Genomic DNA, 18,465 nt, shown 5'->3' on the forward strand with positions numbered 1-18,465 from the left:
CACCCAGTTGTATCTCCTTATGGACGGCCGCCCAGACTCCCCCCAGAACCACTTGCCAGATGTTTGGAAGCCATGGCTGAATGGTTACAGCAGAGTCACCTGAAACTCAACCCTTCCAAGATGGAGGTCCTGTGGCTGGGGAGGAAGGGGGCAACCCAGGAAACGCATCTCCCTACCTTGGCAGGAACGCAACTGACCATCGCGTTCCAGGCCAGGAATCTGGGGTTGATTCCTCCCTAACTATGAAGGCTCAGGTCAAAAAGGTAGCCGGCCAGGCATTTTTCCACCTTCGCCAGGCTCGGCTACTACCGCCTTACCTGTCCCCTGAACACCTAGCCACAGTGATCCATGCGACAGTCACTTCCAGAATAGATTTCTGTAACTCGCTCTACGCGGACCTGCCCTTGAACCTGACCCGGAAATTGCAGCTGGTACAAAATGGAGCAGCTAGGCCCTAGCTGCTAGGGTCTTCACAGGACTACCATGGAGGACCGATATCCAGCAAGTGCTGAGGCAGCTGCATTGGTTGCCGGTTGCGGCCTGGATCCAATTCAAGGTTTTGGTTTTAACCTTTAAGTCCTGGGAGAGCTATGGGCCCTGCGGGAGCTTTCAGCGTTCCACAGAGCCTGCAAGACCTGCTCGTCCGCCAGGTCTATGGTTGAGGCTGGCGCGCTAAGGAAGATCTGCTGACCCCTCCCCCCCAGGATAAAACACTATCAGCGTACGGCAGACTGGGAGTTATCGGCCCTTTTTTTTCCCCTCTAGGGAATAAATAAACTTGAACCGAGAATTTAATGGATCTAGCATCTCTTGGGATAGTTTTGAGAATTTATTGGCTGCCGCATCTTGTGCTTTTACTGTTGTATTGCTGTCTGTGGTTTTAACGGGTATTTTATTGGGGTTTTAAACAGACTCTTGTAACCCACCACGAGCCGTATGGGAGTGGCGGGTAAGAAATCTAATAAATATAAATGTAAATGACCAGGTTTTTTTTACATTCACAATAGAGGCTGTCATTTTCCTGGTCTCCTTTCCAGAAGGCCAAAGGCATCTAGTACCAACTCCGCACAGCATCCTACCACATCCTAAATTTCCAACAACAGCAAACAAAAGGTCTTTAACATGCAGTCTGAAGAGTTTTGGAGAACTTGAAAACTCAACATACTGATTTTAGTATTTTGGCTGGTCCTAAGAAAAGGTCACGATTTATAATGAGAACATTGAATGTATTGATGATTTCATCTTTCTTGGTTCTATGATCACTCAAAGCCGTGGATGCAGCCGTGAAATCAGACGGCAAATAATACTGGGCCAGAACGCAATGTTAGGCATGAACCAAATATGGAAGAGTAAGGATAGCTTTAATACAAAGTGCCGGCTAGTCAAGGCTATTTGTCTTCCCCATAACAAGCTATGGATGCGAAAGCTGGACCGTGAAGAAGGAAGACAGGAGGAGAATAGATGCTTTCGAATTATGGTGTTGGAGATGAATGCTGTGAATACCATGGAGAGCCAAAGTTATCAACAAGATAGTTTTAGAGAGGAGCGAACCAACTATGTCATTAGAAGGGAAGATATGATGGCTAAAGCTCACTTACTTTGGACATATCATGCGATGAGACTCGTTAGAAAAATCATTAATGCTCAGCATGGTCAGTGGCAAAAGGAAATGTGGTTGCCAAAGGATCTGCTGGCTCGACAGGCTCAAAGCCAATACAGGGATGACCATGAACCAACTGAAAGAAGCGGTCATTGACAGAGACAAATGGAGAAAATTTTCCTATAGAATCACCGAGGGTCAGACACGACTGAACGGATAATATCATCATCATCAAGAAAAGGTTTTACATGGATTTTGTTTTTGGATTTTCCTTTGTACTAACACATCTAACCTGAGCCTGCTTTCACAAATCAGGGGAAATACCACATTTACAGATCAGATATAAAAGTGTTCCCTTAACGAGCAAGCAGCAAAAACCTCTTTCACACTCAGACACTGCTCATATGTGCCGCAGGGATTCAAGGTCTATCATGCTTCTCCAATAGAATGTGGGTGGGTGAGTGGAATGGCACAGCTTGCCTCTCATGTTACACATAAATACTTCCACACGTGTACACACAGAAATACTTGAAAGCTTCACTCAGATGCAGCAGCCACAGCCACAAAGAACACCTGCTACAGAGTAGGGACTGATGCCAACTACAAGGCGCTGCCACCTCAGTGGCCATGGGCAAGGATGATGTGATCAGACAACTCCAGCTGTTGTACATTTAAGAGCCTTGGGCTTTTCCATGACACATTTTCTCATTTATATATCTATCAGTGCTCTTTTTTTCTGCTGCAGTGGCTGCCAATGTAGCAGGTTCACTGGAAGGTTAAGGAATCCAAGGGAGGAGGCCTACCTTACTCACTACACAGTTTACTAGGAACAACCCAGTTTCAGATTTTAAAGGAACTTAACTATGAGATACTTAGAGACCTCAGGCAGATTAGCTGCGGTATTACTGGAACAAGACTTGTAAAATCACACATTTCCATAGATGTCACACTCAGCAATCAGTTATGGAAATCTATGGGAACCAACAATCTAAGGCCAAACTTCTCATGATGCATCAGATAACAATCCTTTCCCTACCCCCCTCACAATAGCAGAGTTTTTTCCCCCCACCAAGCTGGTGAGAGCAAAATGGATCACTGAAATGGCAGCCATTATAGCAGAAACAGGAAGAATGAAACGGGCAGTTTAAATGGCCAACAGTCATTTAAATCTCACAGCTGTGGGGTAGACCACCATGCTAAGTTGCTAGGTTTAAATAGCCCAAACCTAACTGACAAAAAGGTCTTGGAAATGTTTTTTTTTTGGGGGGGGGGGATAGACGATGAACTAGTTCATCGTCCATCCCTACTAGCAGTATGCTTTCTGTGAAAAAACAATAATATTGATCTGATAACATAGCACAACTGAAATATGATTCACCTTTGCAGCAGAATGAAATGTATTTTAACAAAGCAAAGAGAATAGACTTCAATCCATTGATGGAAGAAGACTAAAATACTTCAGGGTCTAGTATATCTGGAACTCCAGATACGATGAGCAGACTAAGCACATGGGGGGGGGGGAGAAGCAGGCCATGGATAAATCTTATTTATTTTTATATGTATATTTCTTATATTTATAAAACCTCCCTCCCTTGTGGCTCACTTGTTATGTATCAATTGCAGTGCCATGTAATCTTTTTAGCTGCATGCTAAAATTCTGGTATTAACGTATACAATTTCACATAAAAGAGTCAATCTATCTATAACAATTATTTCTTAACTTGTGATGGAAAAAAAACAGGGGTAGATCAACCCGCAGTCCCGGTCTCAATCTAACACCAAGCCATTTAGGAAATGGTAGGAAGGCCTTATTACAAAGGATGAATATAAACAAATAACCAAAGATTGTAGGGAGAGTATTAGAAAAGCTAAAGCTCAATATGAGCTTAGGCTAGCAAGAAGTACTAAACATAGCAAAAAAGGCTTCTTTAGTTATATTTCAAGTAAGAAAAAGAGTAGGGACTCTGTAGGACCACTGCGAGGGTAAGAAGTTGAAATTATAACTGATGATGAAGAGTGGGCTGAACAGGTTGACTCCTATTTCTCCTCAGTCTTGACAGATTGTACCCTAAGGTTCCTTGTTAATGGTTCAACGTCCTCTTGGAGAAGAGTGACAAATGGAGGGCCCAGGGATCTGCCCTGGGGTCTGTGTTGTTCAACATATTTATAAAGGATTTGGATGAGGGATTAAGAGGGGATACTTATTAAATTTCCAGATTATGCTAAACTGGGAGAGGTAGTAAATACAACAGAAGACAGAATCAGAATACAGGATGATCTTGATAGGCTCGAGAAGTGAGCTAAACTAAATAAAATGAAATTCAATAGGGACAAATGTAAAGTTCTGCATTTAGGTAGGAAAAACCCATTTACGCCAATATAGGATGGGGGAGACTTGTCTTGGCAGTAGTATGTGCAAAAAGGATCTAGGAGTCTTAGTAGGCAACACATTGAACATGAGTCAGCAGTGTGACTTGGTCGCTAAAAGGCAAATGGGATTTTGGGCTGTATCAAAAGGGGTATCATGCCCAGATCACGGGAGGTGATGGTACCGCTTTACAGTGTTCTGGTTCGTCTTCACTTGGAGTACTGTGTTCAGTTTTGGGCACCCCAGTTGAAGAAGGATGTAGACTAACTGGAGCATGTCCAGAGGAGGGCAACAAAGATGGTGAGCAGTTTGGAGAACAAGACGTTTTAGGAATGGTAGACGACTTAGAGGGGATCAGATAACCATCTTCAAGTATTTAAAAGGAAGGAGCAGTGTTATTCTCTCTTGCCCCGGAGGGACGGACCAGAACCAATGGATGAAATTAATCCTAAAGAAGTTCTGTCTAAACGTCAGGAAGAAGTTCCTGACGGAGCAGTTTCTCAGTGGAACAGGCTTCCTTGGGAGGTGGTGGGTTCTCCATCTTTGGAAATTTTTAAACAGAGGCTGGATAGCCACCTGATGGAGAGGCTGATTCTGTGAAGGTTCAAGGAGGTGTCAGGTTACAGTGGATGAATGATATGGTTCTGAGTGTCCTACATAGTGCAGAGGGTTGTACTTGGTGACCCAGGAGGTCCATTCCAACTCTATTATTCCATGTTTCTATGATTCTATGAAAAGGGCCAATATTAGAATAAATTGTCTTTTTTAATGCCAAATAACCCTCTTTGGCCTGATTCTAGTTCACCAATCAAATACATAGCAATCTATGTAACTTGACCAATCAGGTATGTACCTAACTAGGTGAGAGAACTAATCAGATTTATTGCAATTATTAGACCATATATTTTGCAGCTATATGAGGACTAATCAAGAAAACTCCTTCTCTCACCCATGGGTCCTTGTACTAACAAGATACCATGCATAAGCCAAACTTCTTCCTGGATTCTTTGGCCTTAAAACTGCTAGACCTAATAGTCTAACCAGCACCTGTGTCAGCCTCCCATCTTCCTTATCTCACTCTTTAAAGCTGCTTGACCTTGGGTTCTCAGAGAGTGAAGCTTCCATGATTTTGAAGGCCACAACCCAAACCAATGTTTCTGAATGGACAACAGACTGATTGGCAAACCAATCTTCTTGGTAGCCTGCCCTGAGGAGTCTGTAGTCTGAAATTTGATATAAGGAACAGATAGCAATAGGTAGAGACAAGAATAATTATGGGGCAACATGTATGAATTCTTCAATAACATGTTCAGGGTATGTTTCAGCCAACAATGGGACAGTATCAAAGGCTTCAGAGGAAAGGTGAATTCTGAGAACTGATTTGAAGAAAATGTCAAAGCTGTTTGGGAAGGCAGCTTGAGGCAAAAGAGGTATGAGGCAAGAAAGGATGGAATCATTTGAGGATGCAGAAGGCCTTCAGACAGCAGAAGATGCTGAAGTGAATGAGTATAGTCCGCAGGCAAAGATGTACTGGGATAGATGGCATTTACCATATGTTACTAGAGAAGAGGGTAGACACTTTCCCAATTCATCTCCTTCCTACAAATACACAACAGTAGCTTCCCTTCAAAAAGCAGAAGGAAATAAAAGACATTTCTTCAAAATAATTCCTTAATAATATATATCGTACATTGATCAAGCATTATGGCTGTCTGCAAAGTTTAGATAAGAAGCTCACTTGATAGTAACCTGCTTCTCTCCTCAGGAGCTGCTGAGTCTAAATCTGTCAGTACATCCACTCTTCCCCAGCATGAATGTCTCTTAAGGAACAATAGATGCTGAAGGGCTTGTTTTTATTCAAATCTGGACTATGCTTATTCATGCACTAATGGCACATCAACTATAACTAGCTAGATAATTCCATCTCTTTCCACCTTTCAGTTAGCAACATTAAGGAACAAGGGGGATATAATTTCCATCATTGTTATGATTTCTTGAATGTTTTTCCAAAATCCTTAAAAGGACCACGTATGACAGGACCATTATACATGCAAACATGTTCCCCACCAACCTCTTTTTCAGCATTTTCCCCCTGACTCTGTTACAGATATATAGGACCCCATGAGTGACTTTTTCCACAAGTCATGCAAGGAGACATATATCCGTACAATCCTCTTCCTCAAGAAGCCTGTCCTCGGATCTAGTTTTTACCTGACACAGAAACAGTATGAAATGCCACAGAATGCATCCCTCTGCTTCCAAGATACTGTTGGAGAGTAGAGTGTCTTAAGCTGGATTTTTTCTCTCTTCTCACTCTACACCAATACAACTTCCCCCTCCTATGTCTGCTTTGCAAAAACGAAGAGCCCATCAAGCTTTTTTTACAGACAACTGCTTTTTAATATGTAGCTTGCCCCTTATACTTCCAACCAGTCCCTCCTTAGTCTTGATAAAAAAATACCTGATCTTCCACCATCCCTCCAGGTTTTTCTGGATCACTTCCACTACCGTCCCTTTGTCCAGGTTCATCTCATCTGGGTCTCGTGCAGTATAAGGGTAAATGACTATGTATTTCTCCTCTGTTCAAAACAAAAATACCAAAAATTAAGATAAGAGACAAGGAAAGTTATGACCATACAGCAACAGGCTTACTCAAAGGGCAGAGGTATTTTGTAAATCTTTCAAACCTTATTTTCTTCAGCATTCAGACGATTCAGAATTAAGCACTGCATGTCCCAGGATCAGGGAATTCTGGTTCTTCATTGTTTGGACATAGGGCTTACGCATAGGTTCCCTAAGGAGAAAGTGACCATTTTTTTCCCTAACCCAGTGTACATCTAGCATGACTTGGAAGAAGAACCTACACAGTGTTCAGTTATGCTCTTGACCCGCATAGCCAGAGTCTATTAATAAATTATGTTAATTGCACAAAAATTTAAGACCGGACAGCATAATCTTCCTGCCTTTCTTTTCCACTGTACACTGTGAATTGGTCTGGGTCCAGGGTACCTGAGGGACCATTTAACTTTCTATGCCCCTCGCAGAGCATTCTGCTCTGTGAATACTAACAAGTTGGTTATCCCCGGCCCATGTGAAATATGCCTGGCCTTGACCAGGGCCAGGGCCTTTTTGGTCCTGGCTCCTACCTGGTGGAATGAGCTCCTGGAAGGGCCCTGTTGGGAACTACCATGGTTTCACAGGGCCTGCAAGATGGAGCTCGTCTACCAGGTGTTTGGTTGAGGCTAGGGCACAGAAGATCTATTGGGCCCCTCGTCTATACTCTGTGCTCTTTAAACTTCAAGTGTCTGAATATCAAGCCATCATACCCAGAACATCTTGTGGCATGGAATGGGGTTATCTGGTTGGGCTGAATGTGGCCGTGGGGGTGGGTGGGTTGAGTTTTTATTGTATTTGGTGCTTTTATTGTGTTTTCATCTCCTTGTTGAAACCTGCTGCAAGCCAACAGGTCTGAAAGCTGTGGGTAATAAATCAAATAAATAAATCCTACAGTGCTCAAATCAAATACTTTGGCCACCTCATGAGAAGGAAGGAATCCCTGGAGAAGAGCCTAATGCTGGGAGCAATTGAGGGCAAAGAAGAAGGGGACGACAGAGAATGAGGTGGCTGGATGGAGTCACTGAAGCAGTAGGTGCAAGCTTAAATGGACTCCGGGGAATGGTAGAGGACAGGAAGGCCTGGAGGATCATTGTCTATGGGGTTGCGATGGGTTGGACACGACTTCGCAGCTAACAACAACAATAGTGCTCAAGAAGTCTAACTCTACCTTCAAATCCAGGCCAGAGGAGTATCATCACCAGTAAACCCTATACAACCCAAACTGACTGCTCACCCACTACCTGATTGGCCTTCATCCAGGAAGGCCGACCCTGGTAGTTTACACCCAATCAGGAGGCAGCCCTCAGCCAGGAAGGGCTTAATAAGGGATCAGCTCTCCACCTCCAACTTCCAGCCAGTTTCAGAAGTTTGCTGGGTGGAAGAGAAGCCAGCCTCAGAGCATGTTCTGCTGCCAGTAACTTGTCCTAGACTCCTGGTCTCTTTCAACTTGGAGGACATGAGGGAGGGGGAGCTGGAGCAGCCTCTGCACGCCTTTTGGGCGTGAGGGGCTGCAGAAGACCCAGAAATTGTCCTGTGCTGACCCTGTGGGATATGGGGTGCTGAAGAAATGCCTCTGTCTTGGAAATGTTTACTCATGAATAAGTGATGACCCTCATCCAGGAATGGCCCGCTCTGGTAACTTAGCCCCAATCAGGAGGCAGCCCTTAGCAAGGCAGGGCTTTAAAAGGGGTCAGCTCTCCACCTCCAACTTTCTGCTGGTTGCAGAAGTTTGCTGCGTGGAAGAGGAGCCAGCCTCAGTGCTGCGAGTAAGTTGCTCTGGCTTCCTTGCCTCTTTCAACTCAGAGGACATTGGGGGGGGGGGAGGTGGGCAGCCTCTACATGCCTTCTGGAGGTGGGGGGCTGCAGGAGGCCCAGAAACAGCTCCCCCTGCTGGCCCTCTGGGACCCAAGGTGCCTAGGAAAAGCCTCTGCCCTAAAAATGTTTACTCATGAGTAAGTCATGTAAGGTTTGCAATTTGCAATCTGAGAGGGAGGAATGCTTTGAGGGTGGTCATCACAGGCAATTGCAGCAGGGAAAATAATGCCAATGTGGTGGGACTGCGAAGATGTAGACTTCCCCTTTCCAAGGATACCACCTTGGTTTTGCTGCAGTCTTTCCAAGACCATCACAACAAATTTGAGATCAATGGCACAGAAGATGAGGACACTGTGGAGGGGGCACAGAAGTGCCATGGGGACATGTGGCTCTCCAGGAGAGAGTTTCCCAGTAGCAACTTCCCAGTAGCACCTTTCCAGTAGAAAAAGAGTTGTTTTTATACCCTGCTTTTCACTGCCCAAAGGAGTCTGAGTGGCTTATAATCACCTTCCCTTCCTCTGCCCACAATGGACACCCTGTGAGTTAGGTGAGGCTGAGAGAGCTCTGAGAGAAATAGTTCTGTGAGAACAATTTCTAACAGGACTGCGACTAGCCCAAGGTCACCCAGTACATGGAGGAACAGGGAATCAAATCCAGCTCACCACACTAGAAACCGCTGCTCTTAACCACTATACCAATCTGTAGAAATTGCCATTGCCCTAAAGAGATGTAACTAGAGCACAGACAGAAGAAGCTGTTGCAGGAGGGTTTGCTCTTTGGCTGTAATGGAATTCTTTTCCTTTAAATTTGGACTGTTTGACCAATGGCTTCTCAGAGAGACAGTTATTTCCTACTTGGAGAGGTGATTGTGAGGCTAATAAGATTTGCAAATTGAGAAGGGAGGAATGCTTTTGTCTTCTGCCACTCAGCATTTATCTTTTGTTTCCCACCTGAAGCCTGGCATCTTTGCACCTCCATGGGATCCAAGGCCAGAGAGTCCCACCTCCCAAGTAGTCATTTTGTCCAGGGTGACTAATCTCTGCAGCCTGAAAATGACCTGCAATTCCAGCAAATATCCAGGTTCTAACTAGAGATTCACATCCTACAATATCTCTCAGGCGCAGTGCCACAGAGTTCACCCCCTCCCAAGCAGCCCTTTTATCATCTCCCCTCCAAAACAGCAATTTTTCTGGGAGCTGATCTCTATAGTCTGCAGATGACCTCCAACTCCAGGAGATTTCCAGGCCACACCTTGAGGTATGTGACCCTTGGGTTTGGAATGTTCCTTGGGGCTTGGAGGTGGGGCCTCGGGGGGGGGGGGAAGGAGAAGGAGTAAAGGCTGCCCGCCAGCCCCATGGGACCCAGCTTGGCTTCTACGTTCTTTCTGTCAGTCTGTCCGTCCTTTCTCCTCCCTCCCATGATTTATGTTTTTCCATATAGCCAGGCCCCAGGAAATCCACAGTGCAGGTGTGCATCCTAGTGCCCATTCCCCCCCCTGGTGCAACGGGTTTTGCCTCTTGTATTACTCATAAAGCCCAGCACAGACCATCAGACTTCTATTATGGGCAGCCAAGTGCTTGATGGACTACGTTTTCCAATCTCAGGTAAGCAGCAAAAGGATTATGGAGCCTCTGACAGGTCACAGTATATGACTGGTACACTGCATTTGGCTCGAGGGACCACTGTCCAGCCCTCTTCTGAATATTCTATGTTGCTTTTGGACCAGCTGCCAGATTCCAGCACTATGTTTTAGTACAGACATAAGGGCATCTGGCTTACCTCTCCAAGTAATTGCTTGTGTAAGTAGTCTTGCCCACATGAATAGTGTAACTGAGGAGGAAGAGGACTCACAGAAGAAAAAAATCCTGCTTTCCCCACCAGTCTCCCTCCAGAGTTATATTGCTCATACAACCAAACTACACATATGAGCAGTTACATGAGCAGAAGCAAGTGTACTGATTCTGCTTTCCCATTCATTTTCTCATTTTCCTTGTACAGGGCTAAACCATCATAGGCAACCTTTCACTGACAATGTGTGTACTTCCTTCGACACCTCCCACAACCATGCAAACTTCCTCCTGATATCCTCCTGGTACTGGGCTAGTCTGGTGCTGAGTCACTGTATATTCCACATTTGGTTGTCCTTAGAGATGCAAGCACATTGCTAGCAATGCCACAAACATTGTTCTGCAAGGACATCTCTCACAAAAGAGGGGTAAACAAGCATCAGCTGTTTCTAACTGGAAGACCATGTTAACAGAAATGTGACAAAGAAGCAAGGCTATCTCACACAAACACATGTTCCGCCAACATAAAACAGGTGTTACTCTTTGTCTCTTTCCCCATGTTGACCCTACAAGGGTTGTCCAACTGGCTTGAAGAAAACTGTCCTGCTCCTTTAATAGAGGCTTAGTGGGATGTTATCTACCTGGTGAGGCTATTTACACCCATACTATGAAAAGCTTCAGCTGCCAATTTCCACATATTAAGCCACATATTAAAGGGGCAGGACATTTTCTTCAGGACAGGAGGCAATGCCATAACTCATCATGCTAACATCTCAGCTGCCCCCCACCTCCATGAAGGTCACAGAGCCAGTCACACTCTCAGCCAAATCACCTCACAGGGATGCTGGAATAAAATGAGAAGGGGAGAACTTTATAATGCCGCCTTTTGCTCCTTGAAGGAGTCATGAGATAAAAATGGATAAACAGCTTCCATCCAGTGCTAGAAACTGACAGTGGGCAAAAACATTCCGTATAGTTTCCCCATCATACATCTGCACCCCGTCATATTCTTATATTTTTATGCATGTCCAGCTCAGTGTTTGATCTCCATGCTACCTCTAAGCCACCACTTCCCAACTAGAGCTACTGGTATAGTCACTGCCCTTTGTAGCAATGTAACCTGTCAGGGCTACAAACTCTCACCATCACTTCATTATGAAGTGGCTTGATTGTATTTATATGGGTACCATGGGAAGTATGTTTACAAATGCTTTTAAGACGCCAAGCATACTTCCCAACATGCTCCTCATGGCACCTCTGAAATGCTAACCATCACAAGTTATGAGCTGATGCATTCAGACACACATCAAAAGGGGAGCCATCAGCAGAAATGAGCATTTGCATGGTATATTACAACAGGAGGATGCAACAGGAATGACCTGAGTAAGTACAGCAGAAGCACAAAAAGTCTCCCACTACGCCTTGTAGTTCTGTGCTGATTCTTCTTTATATTCTAACTTTAATAGAATGCAAGTTTTAAATCTAGCCAAACAAAACCAATCACTCAGTGAAATTACATACTCAGCAATTTGTTAAAGAGTAGTCATGAGACATTTACTCAGTAAGTCTAAATGGGATGGAGAAGAAGGGTCATTAGTATGAAGTTTGACATTTATAGCCAGTAAAATGCACAGGGGGAAATACACAGAGTGAATCCCAGTGAGTAATTATGTATTATCACATGCAACACATGCAAACACAACACAGTGGACAGCACATGCAGAAACAGACTGATGTCCAAAGCAGAAACCAGGATCAACAGGAGCAGTGTCCTGCACAACCACCTTGACCCCATCCACTGGCATATAAGTCCCCAAGAGTCCGACGGCGGCCCACATGTCTGGGAAGAGACCAGTATCTCCATGGGACTGGGAGGAGCATGTTGGGAAAAGCAGGAAAGGGACAAAACAGGACATGAGGAGGAAACTCTATACATCTTTGAATATCAGTTGCTATATTTGTAAAAGGGTAGATCATTCCACAATGACACGCCTTGCTCTTTCTCAATAGTGCATTGCAAAGTTATGGAAAGTTCTGCTATTTTCTTAAAGCAAAACAGCTGTTATGTTTTTCTCTATATATTCTTTCCATTGAAACACATGTAAAGAGACTAGCGTGTATACGGGGGCCACATAATTATATCACATTATTAAATCTATAGTCGGGGTCCTGATCAGTGTGAAAATGGGAGACTATGAACTCTGTATTTTCCAATGCCAACAATTAAGATTAATCTTACTCAGAAATAACCATCTGGGAGAACTACTGCTAGCTATTCTAGTTTCTTTCACCCTTTCCAAGGTCAACCAATAGGTCATTCACACAAGGGATCAAATAAAAAACCCTGTGTATATATAGTTAACAAGTATGCTATGCTCTTCATATTGAAGGGCCATGAAGCTGATTTCAATAAGATGGAGGATTCCCAAGATACAGAAGGCTAAGGAACAAAACTCAATGACATCATACTCTCTGCTAGCATTCCTCTTGACATCTAGCTAATGATCAGAGGAAACTCAAAAATCTCTTTAAAAACACATCTCTATTTCCAAGTGAGCTTGAAGGATTTCCTCTTTTATATGGTGTTGCAAAATTTAGCTAAAACAGGTCAAAGAACAAATCTGGGAATGATGGAGCTACTTTTGGGATATCTCAAGTTGTTTTCTCACCTTCTTCAGGCTGCATTGAAAATTCATCTTGGACTCCATCCTGAGCTTCAAGGCACGTAGCTGGGACCCAGCCTTGCTCATCCAATGTGCTCACAAACCACCATCCTCAAAATAAGGAACAGATGCTTTAGTCAGCGACCTTCATTTAGTTCTAGCTTTGAACAACCAAACATTGCCAGGGATGCTAGAAAAATTCCCTTAGAACAAATTCCACTCATAGTCATCATAACTGAAGCACTCCCCACCATCTCAGGCTGCCATATCCTAAAGACTTCCTAAGTTTTTCAATGTTTCTTATTAATTACGTTGTTGGAAGATTTCTGCAGTCAAGGTTCTTTCACTGTCTACTTCAGTTACAAGTCTCATACTAAGTAAAACACGACAACAAAAGAGAAGCTTCCAAATATTACAAACTATCCGTAGGGAAGGAACCCCCCTCCTATTAAAAAGACAACACTACAGCATCCTGGGATTGTTGACAGATTGTGGCCTTAAATAGTCAACAAACGTAAGGATTATTTTTTTAATTCAGAAGAAGCTCACTAGTTCCTGTCAGCTACTCTGTGTTTCCTCTAGCCCAGGCTTTCTCAACCAGGGTTTCTTGACAGCTCTGGAAGAGTTTCCCAAATGGGTGGGAGTTAATTAATTAATTGTATTTATTTATTTATTGCATTTGTATACCACCGTCCCCTGAGGCTCAGGGCAGTTTACATAAAAACACAGAAAATAGTACATGGAACTCCTCTTTTCACATACCAATAACATTAACATTAAACAGAGGTAGCAGAATATAACGCTGCAAACTGGTCCAGAGCAAAACGCATGGGTGGTATCTGTGATGGAGGGAGCAGGAGCCCTGTAGATGTTGCTAGTCACCTTGTCTCAACCAAATGCCTGGTGGAAGAAGCTCCCTTTTGCAGGCCCTGCAGAACTGTTTTAGTTCTGTCAGGGCCCTGATCTCTGCCGAGAACTCATTCCACTAGGTGGGGTCCAAGACAGAAAAGGCTCTGGCCCTGGTTGAAGCCAGGAGGGCTTCTTTAGGGCCAGGGATTATTAGCCGGTTGCTGTTGGTGGAGCGTAAAACTCTTTGAGGGGCATAGGCAGAGAGGTGGTCCCTCAAGTACACTGGGCCTTAACAGTTATTACCAGAACATTAAGCCTGATCCGGAATTCAGCTGGCAACCACTGTAGTTGATGGAGAATGAGCCGAATGTGGGTCCTCCATGGTGTTGCTGTGAGGATCCTGGCCGCTGCGTTTTGGACCAGCTGTAACTTCTGGATCAAGGCCAAGGGCATGCCTGCATAGAGCGAGTTCCAAAAGTCCAGTCTAGAGGTGACGGTCGCATGGATCACTGTGGCTAGGTGTTCCGGGCCAGGTAGGGCGCTAGTAGCTTGGCTTGGCAGAGATGGAAGAATGCCAGCTGTGCTACCTTCGTGATCTGGGCTTCCATTGTGATGTCAGCATCCAGGATCACACCCAGGTTCCTGGCAGAGTGAGCCGTTGAGAGCTGTATACTATCCAGGGCAGGCAGACGTGCTTCCTCACATGGGCTCTTTCTACCCAACCACAGGACCTCTGTCTTTGAAGGACTGAGCTTCAAACTGTTTGAGCCATCTCATCACTGCTTCCAGGCAGCTGGCTAATATTTCTGAGGGAGAGTCAAGGCGGACATCCATCAGGAGGAAGAGCTGGGTGTCATCTGCATATTGATGACAACTCAGCCCGAATGGCCAATGATGGGTCTGGAAGGGTGGGAAGGGGAGTGGCCCCAGGTGGGCATGTACACAGCTATGTTTACCAACCATATTCTGCACAATTGCACAACTTCTGGTTTTTTTTCAAAGCTTGAAGAATGTTTCAGGAGTTTCTCAATGGTAAAAAAAGTTGAGAAAGGCTGCTCTAGCACAATGTTCTTCTAGTACAGATAAATAACTTCCCTCATCAGAATAAATGGCAACCATTTACATATATGACCAAATGTCAAGTCATCATCAGTAGACTCTAAACTTCAAGATCCCCTTTTGATGCTTCAAGGAGGACCTGCGCTTTCTCAATATTTTTGGGAACCAATGGGAGTGGCAGATAGGAAAACCAGTCCGTGTTTCTGTAACCCTGTCTTAGAATGGCCTAAGAATAGAGCGTGACAGAAGGTTAAGGGACCGTTATTGGGCTTTCCACATTTGTAAATGACTATCTCTTTTAATCGTCTCTCTCCTGTACTTCCTTTAGCTTGAACAACACACCCAGCCCTGAGGATGAATTACAGACTAAGTATAGTTATACGATCATTCCTCCTTCTCATCCTGTATGTTATTTTATTTTACAAATTTCACTCTGAATTCAAGGAGGAACCCAGTATAATGGAAGGGGGATATTTAATCTTAATGAGTCCATGAAAAATCGGCAACTACAAATTGATTTTCCCATCACCAGAGAGAATTTTCAGGTTTTACTGCTGGTTTTTAACTCAAATTGTTTATTGTGAGACTGATCTTACTGTGATGTTATTGTGACTGTTCTGCATTAAATGTCACGTGAGCAATCTCAGGGTTCCACTGAACACAAGCATTACAAAAAAAATCTGTATTTCTTGGTGGAGGTAAAAGAAACTTGGGGGATGGCAATGCTTTGTGCTCAACACCCCTCTCTCCCCCTCTCTGTCCTCTGAGTTCCATTGAGTCCCATCATTTGCTTACATGATATGCGAAGAAATTACTTGTTTTTTTCTGACCTGAATCTATCAATATAATGGGGTGTCCTATAATATTTTGGGAGGAAGGGAACATTCTTTCCACCACTTTCTCATATATTCCTGCACTTTCTGCAATTGTATGCTTGCGTTTCTCCTGTAAACCACTAAGGGAAAATGATTGGATCTCAGTAAGTAACAAAAGTAAATCAATCTAGATAACTCACATGACATGCAATCTATTCAAGGGGGAACAATGAATGAAGTTTTAAATCCTCTATAAAAATTCAGCACAAAGTGCTTTGGAACAGCTTCACAGCAGTTTCTGAATAGAAAACTTAGCAGATAGCAAATTATTGCAGTCACATCAACAGAAGCAACTAATTCACTTCATTTTGTTGAAATATAAATTGCTTACTAGCCCAATCATGTAGTGGAAGTTTCCTCATTGTTAAATGCAAATCCAAAGCTATTTACAAAACCCATTTCTTATTTTAATCAAACAAGCAAGATGAACATAGTACACATTGTTTTCTCTGAAATAACAAAGTTTAATTGCATTCAAAATATACTTCTCACTTAGATCGGTCAAGCAGCTAAATGAATTATGATAATTGCAGGAATGTGAGTCAATTGCTTACTCATCAAAGCAGCTGGATATGCAACTAAGAGCAGCATTCTCCTTTTATTAAATTAACACAGAGACTCTGGATTGGTAGCCTTAGGCCTAGAAGACCTACTGCCAAGGAAATGGGCCAGAGGCTAGGATAAAAAGAAACTAAGGAACAAATGTACCCTTTACATGGGAGACCAGATCATACATATATATTTAATCTAAAAAACAGATGGAAGAAGACTGCTTCCCTAAAAGAAATCCTCCCCCTGCTCCCGCTTTTAACCATGGTAGGGAAAAAGGTGGGCATCCATTTTGGGCTTCCCCCCCGCCCGAAAACTGCAGCACCAATCCAAACTTTCCACAGCTTCAGGTGGGTAGCCATGTTGGTCTGAAGCAGCACAACAAAGTTGTCCAGTGGCATTTTTATGGCTAACAAAGTTTTAATCAAGGTATAAGCTTTAGTGTGCATGCACACTTTTTATATCCCAAGAAGTATGCATGCACACAAAATCTGATGCCACTGGACTCAGACTTTGTTCTTGTACTCACAGCTGCTTTTGAAAGTTAAAAAGGACATTATGAAAATCTATCATGGATCTCCCACATCACATATAGTTTGACTCTAGCCATCACAAATTTAGTTTGACCCTTATCAGTAGAAGTACTAGTCTGTTCCATGTCCTTCCACTTCACCAACTCTCTTCTCACCCAGAGACCCTTGCTAAAATTCTTTCATTAACAGTTTCATGTAGGCTCATGTTCCATTGGAGGACCCCTTACCAGATTCATTCTTCTCAATTATATCCACCACTTGGCCTGCACACAAGCTGATTTCAGAGCTCTCTTGCTTCTGGTAATCTGCCACCACCACATACTGCTCCAGTACCATGGGATCTGCTGATGCCGAATCTCCACCTTTGCCATGGGAAACAAGAGATAAAATTGATCACCAGGAAACCTGCATCCTACCACTTGCCTGTTCTTATGATCATAGTCACATAGGAAAAACAAGACAGATATAACTGGGAATCCAAAGTCAATGGTAAAAGGAAGATTAGAATGGTGATGAGTAGAAATCTGACAACTGAGATTTGGACAACAAAGTCCTTCTAACTTGATGCTCATATGCTGTCCATGTTTTGAGCTGCTGAAAAAACTCTTAACCAGAGAGAGGACAGCAGACATACTTCCCATCACTAGTCAGTTTAAGTACCAAGGAAAGACTCAAAAATGAGACACATAGCCAGGTGTTAGATGGAATAAGGGTTACCAGCCCCCTTTATTCCACACCCCAGATAAATAAAATTCAAAACAGGCTGATGAACAATGGCATAATATCATTACTGAGAAAGCATGGAAGTGATGACACCTCTCTAGAAATTGGCCAAAATGGCTTTCCCCAGAAGTGACGTCAGTCCTCCTAAAAATTGCCTCAAATTCTATGTCACATCATTGACTCCTCCTCATTTTTCACCGGTCGTCTGACCTGGCCTGACAACCCCTAATGAAATACCTTGAAAGGTATCAAAAAGCTTACTACACAATTTCAATACCACATGACATTCTTCAAGGTGCTTGAGACTGCCACTGCAAGCATGTTTCCTGCCACTCTGTCCCTGTGATTTCTAGTCTGACTTCATGCCTCCGCAGTGTAAAATTCCCTACTGTTACAATCAGCAGCTAATGGGAGCAGAAACTTCTCAATGTGATGGCATCACAAGTGTTTATTTATTTACATTATTACAAAGAAAAGAAGACAAACAGACACTCCATACTGTCTACTTTCCACCGTAAGAGATGGGGGGGGGGGAGGAAAATATATTAGATAATTAACTTAAGGTAGTTATTTGATGGCCTAGTCCTATGAACAGCTGTGCAAATGAAGGGCCTCAAAGCTGTATGAGGCTGGTATATAAATATGAAAAAAATTAAAAGAGTTTGCTTTTTAGCTAACAAGTCATACTGCTGACTCACATTCAGTGTATGGTCTTCTAACACCCCCAGATCATTTTCATACATGAAATAGTTCACACATACTACTGCCAAAACAAGTCTCACCTATTCTATAACAATGCATTTGATTTTTATTAACCTAAATGCAGAACATTACATCTTTCACTATTAAAATTAATTTTATTCATTTTAGTCCAGTTTTCCAGCCTGTCAAGATCATCCTGTATCCTAACTCTGTTTTCTGGTATGTTTGCTACCCCTCCCAGTTTAGTATCATCTGCAAATTTAATAAGCACCCCCACTATTCCTTCATCTAAATCATTCATGAATATGTTGAACAACACAGGGCTT

General features: G+C 43.4%; 1 protein-coding gene across 3 annotated transcripts in view; it reads right to left on the bottom strand.

Annotated features, from left to right (window-relative positions):
- Positions 1-18,465, bottom strand: part of SH3PXD2B (SH3 and PX domains 2B) — a 182,759-nt gene that overhangs the window by 16,579 nt on the left and 147,715 nt on the right. For all 3 annotated transcript variants that reach the window (XM_077327052.1, XM_077327050.1, XM_077327053.1), the window contains 3 exons: positions 16,942-17,076; positions 12,856-12,960; positions 6,430-6,547 (listed from right to left, as the gene is read on the bottom strand). In XM_077327052.1, the coding sequence (XP_077183167.1) occupies positions 6,430-6,547; positions 12,856-12,960; positions 16,942-17,076 (358 nt within the window). The remainder of the gene's footprint in view (positions 1-6,429; positions 6,548-12,855; positions 12,961-16,941; positions 17,077-18,465) is intronic.

The sequence above is a fragment of the Paroedura picta genome, chromosome 3 (genome assembly GCF_049243985.1).
Source record: "Paroedura picta isolate Pp20150507F chromosome 3, Ppicta_v3.0, whole genome shotgun sequence".
In the NCBI taxonomy this organism is placed as follows: domain Eukaryota; kingdom Metazoa; phylum Chordata; class Lepidosauria; order Squamata; family Gekkonidae; genus Paroedura; species Paroedura picta.